The sequence below is a fragment of the Brienomyrus brachyistius genome, unplaced genomic scaffold, assembly GCF_023856365.1.
Source record: "Brienomyrus brachyistius isolate T26 unplaced genomic scaffold, BBRACH_0.4 scaffold74, whole genome shotgun sequence".
Classification (NCBI taxonomy): domain Eukaryota; kingdom Metazoa; phylum Chordata; class Actinopteri; order Osteoglossiformes; family Mormyridae; genus Brienomyrus; species Brienomyrus brachyistius.
The window spans coordinates 513,875-531,765 of record NW_026042349.1 but is presented as its reverse complement, the minus strand read 5'-3'; the positions used below and the strand labels follow the sequence as shown (position 1 = coordinate 531,765).

General features: G+C 48.1%; 2 protein-coding genes across 4 annotated transcripts; both read left to right on the top strand.

Moving 5' to 3' along the window:
- Positions 1-486: 486 nt before the first annotated feature.
- Positions 487-5,578, top strand: LOC125726702 (uncharacterized). 3 transcript variants are annotated; one of them, XM_049003100.1, is made up of 4 exons: positions 487-651; positions 2,161-2,937; positions 3,503-3,646; positions 3,865-5,578. In XM_049003100.1, exons 2-4 carry the CDS (start codon positions 2,233-2,235, stop codon positions 4,468-4,470), a joined length of 1,455 nt encoding a protein of 484 aa, XP_048859057.1. In that variant the 5' UTR covers positions 487-651; positions 2,161-2,232; the 3' UTR covers positions 4,471-5,578. The 3 variants fall into 3 exon arrangements, with proteins under 3 accessions (XP_048859057.1, XP_048859055.1, XP_048859056.1); XM_049003098.1 differs by having other exon boundaries at positions 488-651; positions 3,485-3,646; XM_049003099.1 differs by lacking the exon at positions 487-651 and adding an exon at positions 1,217-1,937 and having other exon boundaries at positions 3,485-3,646.
- A 1,147-nt stretch (positions 5,579-6,725) lies between these two features.
- On the top strand, positions 6,726-12,098 carry igf3 (insulin-like growth factor 3). The gene is made up of 4 exons (XM_049003027.1): positions 6,726-6,817; positions 9,178-9,325; positions 10,347-10,504; positions 11,129-12,098. Exons 1-4 carry the CDS (start codon positions 6,743-6,745, stop codon positions 11,312-11,314), a joined length of 567 nt encoding a protein of 188 aa, XP_048858984.1. The 5' UTR covers positions 6,726-6,742; the 3' UTR covers positions 11,315-12,098.
- The last annotated feature ends 5,793 nt before the right edge of the window (positions 12,099-17,891 follow it).

The following is a 17,891-nucleotide window of genomic DNA, read 5'->3' as shown; positions in this document are numbered from 1 at the left end:
CAAAGTGACCAAACCTGATTGTGAATGTTACCATTTTAGCAAAGTAGTGTTTTTGTTTTTCTCCAGGGATTTTATGTTTAAATGTGAATGTATTTTTATTAAATGTCAATTAGAATAATACGTGTTTGTTTCATTTGTTGATTTGGCAAAATAAATAAATACATATATATATATATATATATATATCTGAAACCAAAGTCACATTTTTTATTGCATTTCTATGGGAAATACAAGATCTCGGTTAATGAGCGATGATTTGGAACGAATTGGAATCTCGTAAAGTCGAGAAAAATCTGTACTCTAAATCCCGTTACGTCAGCTCCGCATGGTATTAATGCTTCGCCGTGGATTGTCAGATATCCCTTCCGTTGCGTGATGATATTGTTGTACACATTGTGGACGCAAAATAGGCGTATCGAGCGGAATGTGCTAGTTCCGTTCCCATGTATATTTCAGTTAGATACGTGCAATCTTGCCTGGGGACACCCTTGGAAATGTGATCATTGCGCGCACCTTTCCCAGATAGAAACAGGGCGTGGCGGCCGTCCCTGTGACGTCACAATGAGGACCCCTGAAAGCGGAAGAGGATGCGGCTGCTGGCATGGAGCTGAGGTTTGCGAGCCGCTTCGCCGAGTGAGCAGCCTAAATAAGGTGAGCAGCCGAGTAATAAATAATAGGTGGCGAAATATTACGCACATTTTTGCTATAGTCGTAGTTGTAAGCGGCGTAATATAGATATTTAGACACAGAACCCGATTCTTCGTGGCACAATGTTATTTCAGTTCATGCACGTAAGAGGCAGGCTACCAGGCGGGCGCGAGCGTGTAGTTTTCACTGGAATTGGATATATTTGTATCTGCGTACCTCAGGTTGAGTTTCAATCGTTCAGGTGATGTCGGTGCAAAATACTACTAAGGGCCTATATTGTCAGTATTGGAGGAGGGGGTTAACTTTACGCTTTTAAAGACTATTACTTTGCTTTGTTTGTTTTATTATTATTTAATATATATATATATATATATAAATATTTTACCTAAATCGTGAAACAGCTGCACTCTAATAGCTTGGTGGTGTTAGCCTGTGCAATTATGTGAAAGCGCAAATTCTTTATTTGCAGTTGAGAATTTAATGTAAAGTGTCATGGCACGTATATTATAAAGAAAGTGATGCATTGAACTTGAACAAAAAAAAAAGTTAAAATAAGATCCAAGCCTTTGGATTTGTTTTCCACCGTTTTACTTCTGGCAATCAGACCGACTTATAATGGTTAATATGCCTAAGGTTTAATGTACCTGGCAGCCGCGTCCCAGACTGCAGCACCTAGTGAACCCGAACGAGCCTGGATGGCTTGTGCAGTTCCCAGGTTTTAAGCTCTTCTCCCTTTTTGAGACCCTCGGACAGAGCGGGTCTCCGGGAACTGGGGCTCGTATCACAAAGTTGGATTTGTTTAGCAGGATAACTAGTTGGATTTAAGGTAGTCTGGGCTAAATCTAAGTAAACGAAGATAAAGTCCATTAAAACTGCGGTACCTTATCCGACAGGTTATCCTGTTAAGCAAGCAAAGCGGCATCGTGATGTAGGCCTCAGGTGCATTACGTGAAATAAACACGGAGGTACTTTGGTAAAAAAAAAAAAAAAAAAAATCAAGCAAGCAAGACAGTGTTTTGCTAGCCTTAAGTTATATACGCATTATGTTCTGAAAGCTAGACTGTAGATCGAGGCGGAGGATGCTTGTAACGCGAGTATCAGTTTGCCCGTCTTCCTCCTTTGTTTTGCATTTGCCGCATTGTGTAGCTTTTGTGTAGCAACTAGAAAAAGAATCGTATGGAATTAAATGTCGAAAGGTAGACAAAATTCCTTAAGGTACCATAATAATTTAAAGAAAAGGTACTATATCTTCTTTTTAGAAAAGGGAATCATTTGAATAAAATGCTCAGGTAAGTGGGGGTCCTCATGGGTAGTACCAAGAATATCTGAGCTTTGTACGCGTTACTCTTTTGTAATAACAGGGATTTGTCCTATGCATGTTAAAGTGTCTTGCTACTATTGTATGCAGCATTTATACCACAAGACATTTTTAGACTGAAACGGATGTTTGCTCAGCAATTTTACTGGGATTTTAATACCTGCTGCTGTTCCATGTGTCCTTGTTTGCTTCAGAGACTCCCTGCACATAGGTTGCTGTGATTTTGCGACATACCACCAGTTGACAGAACGTCCCATCTGGCCAGAATGGGCTCTAAGCGGTACTCCAGCCAGCCTTCCACCCGCCGGGGCAGCTTTGAGGATGGAGGGGCCTTTGAGAAGTTTGAGTTGTATGTCCCCAAGGAGGCAGAGGTGATTGTTGTTCCTGTGGAGGCCCTGCCTTTGTCCATGCGGAGTAGGATGAGTTCAGTCCCCTCGGCGAAGAAAGCGGATGGCGGGGCCGCCGTCTCCGGCCGCATGGCCACGTGGATCTCTCCTGTTGTGATCCAGATGAGAGAGGCTCGGCTTGGGGACTCCAGCGGTTCCCAAGACGACGGACTGGCGCGGGCGCGTCTCCACAGTGCCGTCGCAGCGTCTGCAGCGCTGATGAACTGCTGCTGGCTTCCCATCACCTGTGCGCATCTGGCTGCCTTTAATGTCCTGAGGGACTTCCTGCCCCTAGGGCGAGGCAGTCATCCCAGAAAGGAAAGGAAGGCCGTCCATTCAGAGCCCACCTCCTTACCGCCAGAACGCATCCTCCGCTTCACCCGTGACTCCATCATCATCCATGGGGGGCGGATTTTCTTATCCATCAAGAATTCCACCGCTGCCCTCAAGAGGAGCCATGGTCGCCCTGTTCCCATACAAGACTCTTCACCCCTGACTGTCGTACAGTGTCAGAACAACTTCCGGAGGTCTCCGGGCACCCGACGGAACAGGAAAAAGCCCTGTGCCACCGCGACCAGTGTGCAGGTCAGTGCTGCCGTCAGAGCAGGCCTGTGAGGCTCAGGGGATACCTGCAGTGTGCAGGTCAGTGCTGCCATCAGAGCAGGCCTGTGAGGCTCAGGGGGTACCTGCAGTGTGCAGGTCAGTGCTGCCATCAGAGCAGGCCTGTGAGGCTCAAGGGGTACCTGCAGTGTGCAGGTCAGTGCTGCCGTCAGAGCAGGCCTGTGAGGCACAGGGGATACCTGCAGTGTGCAGGTCAGTGCTGCCGTCAGAGCAGGCCTGTGAGGCACAGGGGATACCTGCAGTGTGCAGGTCAGTGCTGCCATCAGAGCAGGCCTGTGAGGCTCAGGGGGTACCTGCAGTGTGCAGGTCAGTGCTGCCGTCAGAGCAGGCCGGTGAGGCTCAGGGGGTACCTGCAGAACCTCCCAAGCAATTTGTATCGGAATAATCCACTGTCGGTATCAGCCAGAAACTTCGTTATCGATGCATCACTAGAGCTCCTGTGTACAGTATAAAAAGTGAGTAAATGGAAAGCTAAACAGGGTGTTTTTTTCTGCTTGTCCTTAATGTTCAGATTTCATCTCTGCTTCAGCCTTGTTCCATGGCTGGAGTGAATCCTCAGGATGCAGCAGCCTTGCTGCAGAAATTTGGCATCAGTCGGGAGGTGCGTGTGACTCTGAGGAGGTTACCTGAGATACACAGAGGATGCAGCAGCTGGCAGCTGGGTGCTGTGATGGTGAGTCCCGCCTGCCCTCCACATCTCCATAGCTGGGCTGAACTAGGTAGTCTGCAAGGTCTAGTGGTGGTGTTACTACTCGTCAGTCATTTGGGAATTTGCCAAATGGATTTTGTTGTTGCTAAATTGTCTGTGGAGTGTTATTGTATGCAAGTATGCTTTTGTGTTGAGAGCTTACTTGATGTCTAGGCTAATGCTATTTTCTTGCTTCCATCTAGGATCCAAATGACCAAATGTTGCCCTCTAGAGGCTCATCGGCAGAAGAATCTGGTAGTTGTATAAATGTAAAAGATTCCAAAAGCGAAAGTTTCCAAGAACACTGTGCTATTTTTGACCAGAGAGACCCTGTGGAAGACAAACATCGGGTGGAAACTGAGGAGCAAAGCACAAGGGAACCTGTGCTTAAAAAAACAAGACTTTCACAGCCTGCTATGTTGGGGTTACATGAGGGTGATGGAGGGGATAAGACAGCGGATGGTGAAGAAGATGGGGATGTGAGCAGGGCTGGGCATGGAGAAGAGGCTTCTGCCCTCGGACAGAAGGAAGTTACTGAAGATGGACAGGAAGAAGTGGCCGGGGCTGAGGATGAGGACTGTGTGAAACATGAGTGTGACATCAAAAGTGAAGAGACAGTGAACTGGGCCAGCCACAGCCCAGATGGGTCCCCAGCTGGGGAACTGCCCCCCTACCTCGTCACATCCCAGCTAGAAGATCACACGGCATTCGACTTCGAGCAGCTGGCGAGGCAGGAGAGGATAAATCGGATTCGGGAGAAGATCCGGGAAAAGGAGGCTGCTCTGAGGAGTCTGGAACCCCCCAGTTAAATTCGGCTGGGTGGAGGGGGCATGCGCAGTGATTTTGTTTCCTGTTCTGTGGTTCTTAGTGCTGACTGAGGTTTTGTTTTTTTGTCCCCATTTTTTCCCCCCCCCTCTCCTTTTTTAGACACACACTAGCTACATGTATTATTGAGTGCAATGTATGACCTGTACAGGCCGGTTACAGGTCACATGGTGTGGAGAATGCTGACAATGCCTTTTCATCACCCTCCGTTTCATTATGGGAAATTTTGTTAAAATAAAAAGAAAATGTATACACTGTACATTTTGTACATGTACAAAAGTGAGGGGGGATATGATTTCATGCGGAATAAAGCTGATCTTTACCTTTGCATTATGGGATGGCTTGTGTTCCGGAGAACCAGCCACCCTGCGCTGTTCCTCGATGGTGTGTCTTAGGTGACATGCCTTACCAGCCAGGTGATTCCATTTTGTTTGCCAGTTAATTTCTGGAGGTAGAGCAGAAATCCTGCGGATATAGACGACTAATTCCCATGATCTGTCTTCTATTTCAAGGGGCTTCGTGTGCTGACCTGGGAGCAGTTTGAATAGCCCTTCTGAAGGTTGCCGTTGTGTTAATGACTAGAGAGCATGTGTCAGTGGTTGTGAATTGCACTGAATAGCTTGTAATGGCTGCAGTGATGTACAGCCTTTTGTTCAGTAGCCTTGAGCACGACCTGGGGGTGGGGTGGGGTGGGGGTTTGTATGCATATTAAAATGTCTAACCAGGCTGAATGGGATTATTTCAGTTTTTCTGGAGGTGAAGATAATCCATGATGATGGATGATAGGATTCTGTCTCCTACCTGATGTCTTCCCCACTGTTTTGGTGTCACAGGTTTTGTGAAACTTTTTTCAGGAATCGACTGTTGTGGGTGAAATGTACGGCGAGTGAGTCACATGAAGGATGTGGCAGACAGAACGTGATTTCTGTTTTCACTCTTGGTGGCCAACCACTGTAACACTGAACAGTTTGGGCAGGGCAGTAGCTGAGGGCATTGAAATTAGTTTCTGTTTGTGTTGACTTGCGATTATCTGCTGTTTTCCATGCTCTCTGCACCTCTGTCCTTGTGCAATAAATCATAATGTGTCTGACAGCTGTTTGTTTCTTTTTGTTTTAAGCGTTTCCAGTGTCGTTTACACCTGGTTTACTCATTCACACCTCCAACATATATGCATGGGAAGGACCAGATTCCTTGTCTTAGCAGTTAGTCAGCTGCACTGTAAACACAGCCCTCACCTAGGAGACCCCTAAAGCTGAAATGAGCACATTTGGGTTTTACCGAAATGTCACTGTCTAGCATCCAGTCTCTAAGTGTCTTGCCTGTCATTTATTTTTTTTGCTTTGTCCTGGTGGCTGATTTTTGGCAAAAAAATGTATTTTTTCCTCTGTAGAATCCCAGTAATTGTGTCTTTCATCAGGCATTTTTAAGTATGCTCCTCAAAAACATTAAACAGAGATTTACTTGGAAACCAAGATATATTACAAAACCTGCAATACTATCTTATCAGCACCTGAAACAAGTGACATTGCTATGAAAATCTATCTTAAAATGGCAACCCCAAGACGCTCAGACGCTGCAGTACACATCCCTGGGTTTAACTAAAGCATTGTTTTAAATTCTGATGCGAAACATTTGAAATCCCATCCATGTAAAAATCTATGCACCTTGAAAGCATTTAACTGTGATTTTATGGTACCAAAGTATGGAGTTAAACTGCATTCATGTGTCCCAGCAGCTTTGCATTTTCTGCTACCCCCCCAGGCTGCGGACCCCCTCCCAGTTTGCAGTCTGTGGATGGGCATACCCTGGCACAAACAAGTCTGGGCACATCTAAATCTGAAGATGGACATGCCCAGTCAATCTCACGTCCCCACACAACAAGCCCTGACGCAGGAGAATTCCCCTGTGAAGAAGCTGCTACCCAGACCAGCTTAGGAAGGGACTTAGTCAAGCAATACCGGGGCAAATCAGGTTATTAATAATGGCTGCTGGGGGGAGCATCCCATACAAACAGCCCTGAACTTGGTGGGGGCCGTTATTTTGAAGAGCTCTCAGCTGGAAGCCTTTTTTAAAGCTTGCTTACACTTTTGGGGTTGTGGAGGGGGAGGGGTGTTGGTGCAGCCAAAGTTGCATTGTCTTTTTGTTTCTTCTCTGCTGGGAGGGGCATAGAGCCAGGCCCCGCCCCCTTGAGATATAAGAGGCCAGCACTGTGCAAGGCTGGTAGAGCTGGCTGCGTCGCCGGAGACAGACACGGTGATGGAGACGGGCAGGACGATGCATTCCTCTGTGAGACCCATGCGCTGTCTGTCATGCAGACACCGCCGGCTGAAGGTACTGTATGCGCAGAAAGGGAAGGGTGGCAGAATCTGTGCTTTGGCATTATTTTATATCAATCTCCTCCATCTTTCACCGGCCAAGGTGATGACGGCATTAAGGACTGTTACACGCTGTCCCAGGGGCCGGTTCTGTGACCCAGTGAGCACCTGGTCAGGCTGTCAGTTTAGCCGAAAGCCACATGGGTGTAATCTTGAGAGCAACTTTGAAATAACTTTTTTCCCTTTAAGTGGCAGCACTGCACCATGCTTCTGAATAACGCCGTACAGAGGCTCAACTTTTCACTGGGCTCTACTACTGCTCTGCTGCTCTTGTACAGTTCTGCTGTTTAAAGTGCAGAGACCAACTGCCACAAGCACACTGCATTCAGCTGCACACAGCTGCACGTGGCCCTGTTCCTGGCCGCTCCTTTTCTTCCGCTTGTCTGCTCCTTCAGCACCCATATTAGCCTTGGGCCCAGCAGCTTCTCCTAGATGCAGCTCTCTAAGACCATTCAGATGTGCTCTTTGGCCCCAGCTGAGCTGCTGGCTACTGTTTGTGGGTCTGGATACAGTGGGGTAATGTGTCACACCCCCGCACCCCTATCAAGCTTCTCTCTGACTAACTGAGAATCATGGTATGCCACCTGTGACCCTGGACCAGCGCAAAATTGTATAACGGCATCTAGCAAGGTTACCGTGGGCTTGCTGTTTGACCGTGGGCTTGCTGTTTGACCGTGGGCTTGCTGTTTGACCGTGGGCTCAGTGTAGTCCAGGCCCTCTGAGAGACAGCGTCTGCAATCCACATGATTGACTGCACCTTCAGGTCCAGAGGGTATGTACACACACAAGCCTGCAGTGCATTTAGAGAGACATATGAGAGTTTGATAACCGTCTGAGTTCTGGTTGAGACTCATAATTGAGTATTTTGAATCCTGTGGGCTGTCTGTGTTTGGCTTGCGGAGGCACTTCTGCAGATCCTCTTATCTTTATTACTCAGGGATATTTTGTGTCCCTCTATCAAGGACTATCTTGTTTATCCCCATGCTTGACGGCGCCGCCTGTTCCCTATACTTCATTTCTTCAAATGATTTTTCTTATTTATTTGTATTCTCGTGTGAGTCATGCGGTTTCCTGGTGCACCACTGGGATTACATACTTTGCATACTATCTGTAGACTGGGCAGGCATGAGGAAGATCTTTCCAGAAGCAGTGGCTACAGGCTTCCTCCAAGCTGCTGTGGTTTATGTTGTGTTCCTGTGTTAATAGCACATATACACCGTCCTCTGCTGATTTTGAACAAACGTGGGCTCAATCAGTGGGTCTTCATTGAATTTGTTGAACTTGCTACCTCTGAAAGGACAATGACGGCATTTTTTATTTTATTTAAAGTCACTTCATGGACCATTTTGCATTTAGTGCTTTTCCTGGAGGGCGATGACGTTTTCTGTTGTCCTAACTCTCGAGGAAAAACGTGACATCTGATCATTATCCTCAGTAATTAGATAACATTTGAGGAAGTGTAACTGATTATTTTAGGTCTGTATTTGGATTGTACTTGTACTCTAAGCCATTTCTTTACTCAGGGATATTTCAATCCATTGAAAATACATTGTTGATATTTTCTTGTTTTAGGTCAGGCTCATGAGAGGGGCTTCGAGAAGGTTTTCAGAGTTAATCATTTCCTTCCTTCTCCCAAGTTTGTTTACTGCTGTTAGTGACTGGTCTGGTCTGAACCTCCCTCTCTCCCTTACCTGCAATTACAATCCAGTTCTCTAACCCTAACCCTAACCCCCCGCAGTCCCTAACCCCCTCAGTCTGATGCATGGTGTCAATATGGCCCATGTCTAGGATACAGCTTCTTATTAGCTAGTGCGGTGTGGCTAATGTGTGTCTGTGTGTGTGTGCATGTTTGTGTGTGTATGTATGCTCGTGTGTCGTGTTTATTTTAAATTGTGGGGCCAAAATGGCCCCCACAGTATAATAAAAACCTGTTATTTTGACGTTGTGGGGAAAATTTTTCAAGTCTCCGTGAAGATCTGTGACTGCAGTCAAAAAACTAAAAATGCCAGAAGTCTCATATTTTGTTTGGTTACTTATGATCAAGGTTAGGGTTGGGTGGGGGTTAAGTTGTCATCGTTGGTTTTAAGGTTTTTCTCATAGAAATGTTTGCATGTGTTTGTGTTACGTGTGTGTGTGTGTGTGTGTGTGTGTGTGTGTGTGTGCACATATGCGTGCAGGTGCAGGTGAGTACCTGTTCGCTCTGAATTTGTGGACTGTGACAGCAGAATAATAACGCCCCGCATGGACCACATTTGCTAGCGCAGCATCACCAGAGCGTGTGTTTGTCTCCCTGAGCTGCTCCTCCCGTCCTCACAGGTGAGCTGGTGGCGAAGCCTCTGCGTTCTCTACTCCATGCTGTACCTGACGGGTCTCCACAGCGGAGCGGAGGCCCTGAAAGCGCGCTGCGGCCGTGAGCTGGTGGCCGACCTGCAGTTTGTGTGTGGGGACCGAGGCTTCTACAGAGGTACATCTGCACATCACAAAGAACTTTACACTGCTATACCAGAAGGATGGATATGTAAAATATTACACACAAATATATTACTAAAGAAAACATAAAAATATCAAAGGTTTATTTAAATTTATCTGTACTGAAAATATCGGTAAATTAAAACAGTTAACGCTAACTACACTGATGTGTCAAACTGAAAAGGAATCTGCCCCCGAGCTGTACAGGAATCGGCCCATTAGGGGGCAGCACCACACTGGACCAATGTTTATTCTTCCTAAGCTGCTGGGGATCGTACGACATGCTGCACTGGGAACACGCATCTGCCACCAACCTTAATTAAAATGAGCAATGTCATGGCAGAGCAGGAGATCTGTGCCCACATCAGGGCACTTGAACATATCAGCTAGTTGCAATTCCAGGTCTTTAAGTCCGATGGTAGCTCTGAATGGATGCCTTTTTCACTGTCAAATTATGGTCCAGCTGATGTCTGTCAGGCAGTTTGTTCTGTTTTGCTACAGCTCTGCAGTAAACTTGTTCCCCTGAACAGAGGTTATGTGTTTCTCACTGTCAGTAAGGTGGCACTTTGCTTGCCTGACCTCTTCCCTGCTTACCTCTGCTGTGTTCCTCCTCCAAGGATAGCAGCTGCTATGAAGGACCTTCAGGCAGGCTATCGCCAGGGAATGCGGACACGTCTTCACTTCTTACAGTTATAAATAGGGACAGAAAGTTAAAGAAACTGCCTTTGTGAATGCATGCTTAGTTACTCTGCACTTGGTAGTTATCGTAACAGGTAGTTACTGTGAATCATTCCAGTAACAGAGTCCAGCTCTGTTAAGCTGTTAATTTCTTCATATTTAAAACGTGAAAATTTTTCTTTAACTAAATACTGACTTCAAGGAATCCATCTGGGAATCCGCATATATTGTTTTCATGTACCTACTTGTGGAGATGTTTGTTTGTGTTCTTTATATGAGAATGAGCTGTGTAATGGTGACTGCAGTGGCTTAGCCATTCTGTGTCCCTCTGTCCTCAGGTAAGGTATCAGGTGCTAGGGGGGGCACCCGTCTGCGGGGTAAGGGCATTGTGGAGCAGTGCTGCCTCCGTGGCTGCGACCTGCAGCACCTGGAGGCTTACTGCGCCAAGCCACGCCGGGCCCGGAGGCACGCCCCCCCCACTCACCCGCGAACAATGGTGAGACCCCGGCAAATCATGCATGACCCAGTGAGACAGCACCACCGGCAAATCTACACATTCCAGGGAGGCCACATCACCAGGAAATCCACATCCCCTGACACACCATGCAAACCTAGTGAGGCCATACGGCACTAGGGAGAGCACACACTCAGGGAGACAGCCAATAGACAGCCAATAGACAGTCAATAGACAGCCAATAGCACACCGTGAGGCAGTTATGTCCAGCCAGTCCAGTTCCATCAGGGGCCAGGGGCACACAGCTGGGTTCTTGAAAGCTGCAGATTTACATGGTTGACAGAATATATTCTCCATAATGCACTTATTTCAAGGTATGGCAAAAGGCAGCAGATGTGGATAGTCCAGGTCCGGAGATTAACAATCCAGCCAAAGACGAAATACTTTGTGATTGTGGCTCTTTATTCTCAATTGGTTGGTTTAAACAAAATCTTGGCCTGGATTTTTACTTTTTGGACCTGAACTTTCCAGCTCTAAAAGCCAGCACCCTAGTGCCAATATTTGCCGTCTCTGCTGAACTTCGTAATAAACTCGACAGCGATATGCAGGTTCTTTGTTAGCACCGCATCCCTGAATGTTGCTATGTTCCTTCCTGACACCTGGTAGGAGGAGCTGTACCATGTTGTCTTCCCCAAGAGAGCCCTGGCTCTCCCGAGGCCTGTACGTCCCACAGTGCCCATGTGGAGTCGAGGCAAGGGGGGTGTGGAAGGCAGCCTTGAGGAGAGGAGCCCCATGTCAGGAAACGGACTGGCAGACACCTGGAGGAGTGTGCTGGACATGGGAGCCGTGTGACTGGCGTGCAGGCAGTCGGACCCACACAGCTGCTGCTCTGAATTTGCACAGGGGCGGGTGCTATAGCCTCAGCGATGCCTTCAGCCCCCAACGAGCCAAAGCAGCTGCCTGCTTCCTACTGGTTACCTACATGTAAATGTGAAAGCAGACTGGAGGCTCCAAGTCGACTCCTTTTATGCAGTATTTATTGTAGCTTTTCTGCTTCGGTTGATAAACTATTTAAAGGTGATTTTCCGGCACGTTGCATTGTCAGTGAATGTAAGGACACAGAGGCAGAGCACAGCTCTTATTGCCTGTACTGGACTGTATCTGCAGAGGTTTTAAGGCATTAAGTTGAAGATCAAACTTTGAGTGGAAGGCATTCACACACACAAGGTCCTTTTATTTCTTTGAAATTTTTCTTTTTCAAAAAGCATGTGCACTATAGAGCATTTTCAAATGCTTTCTTTGTGAAATGTTATACTGAGTGGTAATTGATGTGTGATGTACTTTCTTTCATTGCATAAACACCCCATCACCTGTCTGAGAGATATATTATGTATGCAGATTATAGCCAGGAAGCCAAATGTTGCTTCCTAATTTGGCTTTTGCCTGAAACCCTCTTATTAGGATCAGTTCTCTGACATTACTATGCCATTGTTTGCACAACAAACTATTTATGACTTTTTAGATTTTTTTTTTTTTTGCTGAGGTTTCTTGTAAATTTAGGACCAGCTTATTTATGATGGGAGTCTGTTGGCTCTCCCCCTAATTCCCCCCCCTCCCCCGTGAAGATTTATCATTCTCCCCCCATGATTTTTAGGATTTCCTTTTTAATTTTTTCCCGAAGTGCTTTATGGAGGGCTGAAGGACGCCCGGCTAGTGACCTCGAATCTGCCGGTTTTACAGTGTTAGTACTAGAATCACAGCAGGTGAAGTTACCCAGTAACTATATCCAATTAACCCAAGTAAGTGGCAAAGTGACCCAGAACCTGACTGAGAAGCCAGTCAGCCTCCCTCCCTCCCAGTGTTTCAGCCTGTATTCATTTATATTAGTTTTTTTCTGTTTTTTTTTCTACATAAAATTAAATGAATATAAATAGACATAACTATGAGGTGACAGCCTGAAAATGTCAGAACCTATTCATTGTTTATCACCAAGAAATCCCTTATCTACGGAACCCTGGGGGGGCACAGCACAGATAGTCATGGAATGTGTTATTTTTTATTTTTATTTTTATGTATGAGAATCCCTAAAATGTGCACACAGTTGTTTTTCGTGCTCTCCGTTTTACTTTGTATGGTGTTTGATTAGTTAAGTTGTGTTTTAGTTATTTGACCAAAGGAAACATGCCTTCAAATGCCAATCGCTGGAGTCATCTGTATGAATACCATGGGTTTTCTGGTGGTAAGTTTATTTGCTCAAATCTTTGTTATAATGCATAATTTGTCTCCAGTCCAGCTTGGTCTTCTTCTACTAGTCCTGCCACATGTCCACACAAAGTAGCACACAATTCTGTGATGGAAATTAGGGGATATGCCGTTCAATTCTATGCAAAATAATAAATATATGTTTACTGCATTCCTCAGCCAATCCAGCTTCGTCTTATTCTGCTAGACCTGCTACATGTCCACAGCAAACGTAAAACTATTCTATGGTAGAAAGGAGGTGTTACGCTCATCTAGTTCTTAACGCTGTGCACGGTAATAACTAATGGCCTATATGTGTACATGAGGCCTTATATTTATAATAATGTAAGTTTCCCATTCCAGATGTATTCTCCATGCTTCTTTAATGGAAAAAAATCTATTTGCGGTCATTTAGTTACCATTTACATATTTACATGTCAGGTATGAATTTGCCTTTTATTCTAAGTTAATAATTTATTCACAACTAGCATTGTCACCATTGTAAATTGCGAATGGCTTGAGCACAGTCCCTCGACGGCTGTTGACGTTGCGGCTTGTTTTCTTCAGGCGAGAACAAAACCAAAGCATGGTTAGAAAGCTCAAAATCACAAACTGAGAGGATGAAAAAGGAAAATCTTGTGCATGTTTTAGGGATTTTGTGAGCTCAGTTTAGTATATTTTGTGCACAAAAGCCCAGGGCTGCATTTGCATCCCCATGTGAAGCATTTTCCTTCATGTTTTGTTTCTGCCATGCTGTTGTGGCCACTTAATGGTTTTGTCTGCACAGCACCATGTCTGGCTGATGCTTCCTTTGAATGCAGCCCAGTCTTGTTTGTTAGTGTTTGTTTACACAACTTGTTGTAAACGCTGGGGCCAAGCTGGCGGCTGCCGCCCACCTCCCGTCTAAGCTGCCCCATGCAGCCTTTATGGGTTTTGGTCTGTGACTGAAAACGAGGGGCAGGGAGGCCACGCAACCTCGCAGCATCATGTCCCCAGAGTCGCAGGAAGCCACGCTTCCTCGCAGCATCATGTCCCCAGAGTGGCAGGAAGCCACGCTTCCTCACAGCATCATGTCCCCAGAGTCGCAGAAAGCCACGCTTCCTCACAGCATCATGTCCCCAGAGTCGCAGGAAGCCACGCTTCCTCACAGCATCATGTCCCCAGAGTCGCAGGAAGCCATGCTTCCTCACAGCATCATGTCCCCAGAGTCGCAGAAAGCCACGCTTCCTCACAGCATCATGTCCCCAGAGTCGCAGGAAGCCACGCTTCCTCACAGCATCATGTCCCCAGAGTCGCAGGAAGCCACGCTTCCTCGCAGCATCATGTCCCCAGAGTCGCAGGAAGCCACGCTTCCTCGCAGCATCATGTCCCCAGAATCGTAGGAAGCCATGCAACCTCACAGCATCATGTCCCCAGAGTCGCAGGAAGCCACGCTTCCTCACAGCATCATGTCCCCAGAGTCGCAGGAAGCCACGCTTCCTCACAGCATCATGTCCCCAGAGTCGCAGGAAGCCATGCTTCCTCGCAGCATCATATCCCCAGAGTCGCAGGAAGCCATGCTTCCTCGCAGCATCATGTCCCCAGAGTCGCAGGAAGCCATGCTTCCTCGCAGCATCATGTCCGCAGAATCGCAGGAAGCCATGCAACCTCGCAGCATCATGTCCCCAGAGTGGCAGGAAGCCACTCTTCCTCGCAGTATCATATCCCCAGAGTCGCAGGAAGCCACGCAACCTCGCAGCATCATGTCCCCAGAGTCGCAGGAAGCCACGCTTCCTCACAGCATCATGTCCCCAGAGTCGCAGGAAGCCACGCTTCCTCACAGCATCATGTCCCCAGAGTCGCAGGAAGCCATGCTTCCTCGCAGCATCATGTCCCCAGAATCGCAGGAAGCCACGCAACCTCGCAGCATCATGTCCCCAGAGTCGCAGGAAGCCACGCTTCCTCGCAGTATCATATCCCCAGAGTCGCAGGAAGCCACGCAACCTCGCAGCATCATGTCCCCAGAGTCGCAGGAAGCCACGCAGCCTCGCAGCATCATGTCCCCAGAGTGGCAGGAAGCCATGCTTCCTCGCAGCATCATGTCCCCAGAGTCGCAGGAAGCCATGCAGCCTCGCAGCATCATGTCCCCAGAGTCGCAGGAAGCCATGCTTCCTTGCAGCATCATGTCTCCAGAGTTACAGGAAGCCATGCAACCTCGCAGCATCATGTCCCCAGAGTCGCAGGAAGCCATGCTTCCTCGCAGCATCATGTCCCCAGAGTCACAGGAAGCTAAGCTACCTCGCAACATTATATCCCCAGAGTCGCAGGAAGCCACGCTTCCTCACAGCATCATGTCCCCAGAGTCGCTGGAAGCCGTGCTTCCTCGCAGCATCATGTCCCCAGATTCACAGGAAGCCATGCTTCCTTGCAGCATCGTGTCCCCAGAGTCGCAGGAAGCCATGCTTCCTCGCAGGATCATGTCCCCAGATTCACAGGAAGCCATGCTTCCTTGCAGCATCATGTCCCCAGAGTCGCAGGAAGCCATGCTTCCTCGCAGCATCATGTCCCCAGAGTCGCAGGAAGCTAAGCTACCTTGCAGCATCATGTCCCCAGAGTCGCAGGAAGCCATGCTTCCTTGCAGCATCATGTCTCCAGAGTTACAGGAAGCCATGCAACCTCGCAGCATCATGTCCCCAGAGTTGCAGGAAGCCATGCTTCCTCGCAGCATCATGTCCCCAGAGTCACAGGAAGCTAAGCTACCTCGCAACATTATGTCCCCAGAGTCGCAGGAAGCCATGCTTCCTCGCAGCATCATGTCCCCAGAGTCGCAGGAAGCCATGCTTCCTCGCAGCATCATGTCTCCAGAGTTGCAGGAAGCCATGCAACCTCGCAGCATCATGTCCCCAGAGTCGCAGGAAGCCATGCTTCCTCGCAGCATCATGTCCCCAGAGTCACAGGAAGCTAAGCTACCTCGCAACATCATGTCCCTAGAGTCGCAGGAAGCCATGCAACCTCGCATCATCATGTCCCCAGAGTCGCAGGAAGCCATGCAACCTCGCAGCATCATGTCCCCAGAGTCGCAGGAAGCTAAGCTACCTTGCAGCAGCACGTGACAGGGGCCTTAAAAATTTATAATAATATTATTGGTCTGGACTGAGGACTCAGTATTACATGCTTTCATGACTTACATGCGTAAGGGGTTCCTTCCTGGCTCTGCATGCGTAAGGGGTTCCTTTCTGGCTCTGCACACATAAGGAGGTCCTTCCTTCCTCTGCACGTGTAAGGGGTTCCTTCCTGGATCTACATACCAACCAATATCTAAACAGTAGTTTTCCAGATGTTTTTCTGTTTTTGTAAATTGAAAATTTCATAATCATATTTAAAGAAGTATGCAATAGTTTGCACTGTTGCCTCACACCTCTCGGACCAGGGTTGGATTCTCTGCCAGGGTTTGTTGTGCGGAGTTTTTATATTCTTCCTGTGTCATCGTGAGGTTTCTTCTGGGTTGTCTGCTTCCCCCCACAGTCAAAAACATGCTGAGGTTAATTGGAGTTGCCAAATTGCCCGTAGGTGTGAATGATGTATGTGCCTTTGATGGGTTGGTGACCCGTCCTGGGTTATTCTCTTCCTTGTGTGAATAATTTTCAGGATAGGCTTTTGTGACCCTGCACAGCAGAAGTGGGCATGAAAGATGGATGTCATAATTTTTTTTTTTCAGAATTATTGTAGGTTATTTGTCACAGAACCTTCAGGCTCAGCTAAGAATGAGAACCCTGCTGTGTAAATTTCCTCAAGAATACATAGACAGTGAGAAGTACTGCACTAATATAGCACTGTGCTCTTACCAGTTCAGGCTCACTCAGTGGCTGAGGCCCCTTGAGTTGTGGCACTGCACTCCTCTCCCTTTGGAGGGTGTGTGTGTGTGCAGGGACGGATTACGGACCGGGCCAGCGGGGCCGCTGCCCAGGGGCCCTTGGGGTGCAGGGGGCCTGTGGGGCCCCTAGCCCAAAACAATTTGCAACGCTTATCAACAATGTATTTTCGTTTGTCTATTTTAGAGGGCCTACATTCTTTGATCCTCTGCCTACAAGGGCCCCTGACCCTATAGGGAGGGCGTTTGGCTACCAAGGGCCCTTGAATTGTGGTGGTTGTGGTGGTGGTGCTGGTGGTGGTGGGGCGGGGGGGGGGCCCTCGCAAACGTTTTGCCCAGGGGCCACACAACCCATAATCCGTCCCTGTGTGTGTGTGTGTGTGTGTGGGGGGGGGGGGGTCTATGATAAGACCTCTGTGTTGAACCGGTGATCTTATCTGTTTTGGTGCAGGTGTTTGGGGGAAGAAGGGGTAGATTTTCTACCAGCTTGCCTCTGAAAGAGATTACAAGCCTTGGGAGTGAAGTCTGGCACTTCGTGTTCTATAGCATGAGCTCTAATGTGCAGCACTAATGTATCACCCTGACTACACTGCTGCAGAGCCTCACGCTCCCACTGGGCCCATTGGACTCCTCTTAGTCATTAATCCTTTTAGTATTTAACTCAACCTGTTCATTTCAATGAAGTGTTTTGGTTCTTCAGCCTCCTGGGCTGTGCAGCTGCTCTACAGTTCTCTGTGCTTAAGCCAGAATGCACAGCCACTCTGCTGTTCCGTGCGCCTAAGCCGGTCTGTCAGCCACTCTGCTGTTCCCTGCGCCTAAGCCGGACTGTCAGCTGCTCTGCTGTTCCCTGCGCCTAAGCCGGACTGTCAGCTGCTCTGCTGTTCCCTGCGCCTAAGCCGGACTGTCAGCCGCTCTGCTGTTCCTTGCGCCTAAGCCGGTCTGTCAGCTGCTCTGCTGTTCCCTGCGCCTAAGCCGGACTGTCAGCCGCTCTGCTGTTCCCTGCATGTAAGCTGGACTGTCAGCTGCTCTGCTGTTCCCTGCGCCTAAGCCGGTCTGTCAGCCGCTCTGCAGTTCCCTGAGCCTAAGCCGGACTGTCAGCCTCTCTGCTGTTCCCTGAGCCTAAGCCGGTCTGCCAGCCGCTCTGCTGTTCCCTGCATGTAAGCCGGTCTGTCAGCCACTCTGCTGTTCCCTGCGCCTAAGCCGGTCTGTCAGCCGCTCTGCTGTTCCCTGAGCCTAAGCCGGACTGTCAGCCGCTCTGCTGTTCCCTGCGTGTAAGCCGGTCTGTCAGCCGCTCTGCTGTTCCCTGCGCCTAAGCCAGTCTGTCAGCCGCTCTGCTGT

What these genes read in the sequence shown, in the direction of transcription:
- LOC125726702 (XM_049003098.1), top strand. Translation starts at nt 2,233, where the DNA reads ATGGGCTCTAAGCGGTACTCCAGCCAGCCTTCCACCCGCCGGGGCAGC. An exon ending in CCACCGCGACCAGTGTGCAG is followed by an intron (nt 2,938 to 3,484) that starts GTCAGTGCTGCC and finishes CTTAATGTTCAG; the next exon opens with ATTTCATCTCTGCTTCAGCC. An exon ending in GGCAGCTGGGTGCTGTGATG is followed by an intron (nt 3,647 to 3,864) that starts GTGAGTCCCGCC and finishes GCTTCCATCTAG; the next exon opens with GATCCAAATGACCAAATGTT.
- igf3 (XM_049003027.1), top strand. Translation starts at nt 6,743, where the DNA reads ATGGAGACGGGCAGGACGATGCATTCCTCTGTGAGACCCATGCGCTGT. An exon ending in GGACCGAGGCTTCTACAGAG is followed by an intron (nt 9,326 to 10,346) that starts GTACATCTGCAC and finishes CTCTGTCCTCAG; the next exon opens with GTAAGGTATCAGGTGCTAGG. An exon ending in CCACTCACCCGCGAACAATG is followed by an intron (nt 10,505 to 11,128) that starts GTGAGACCCCGG and finishes GACACCTGGTAG; the next exon opens with GAGGAGCTGTACCATGTTGT.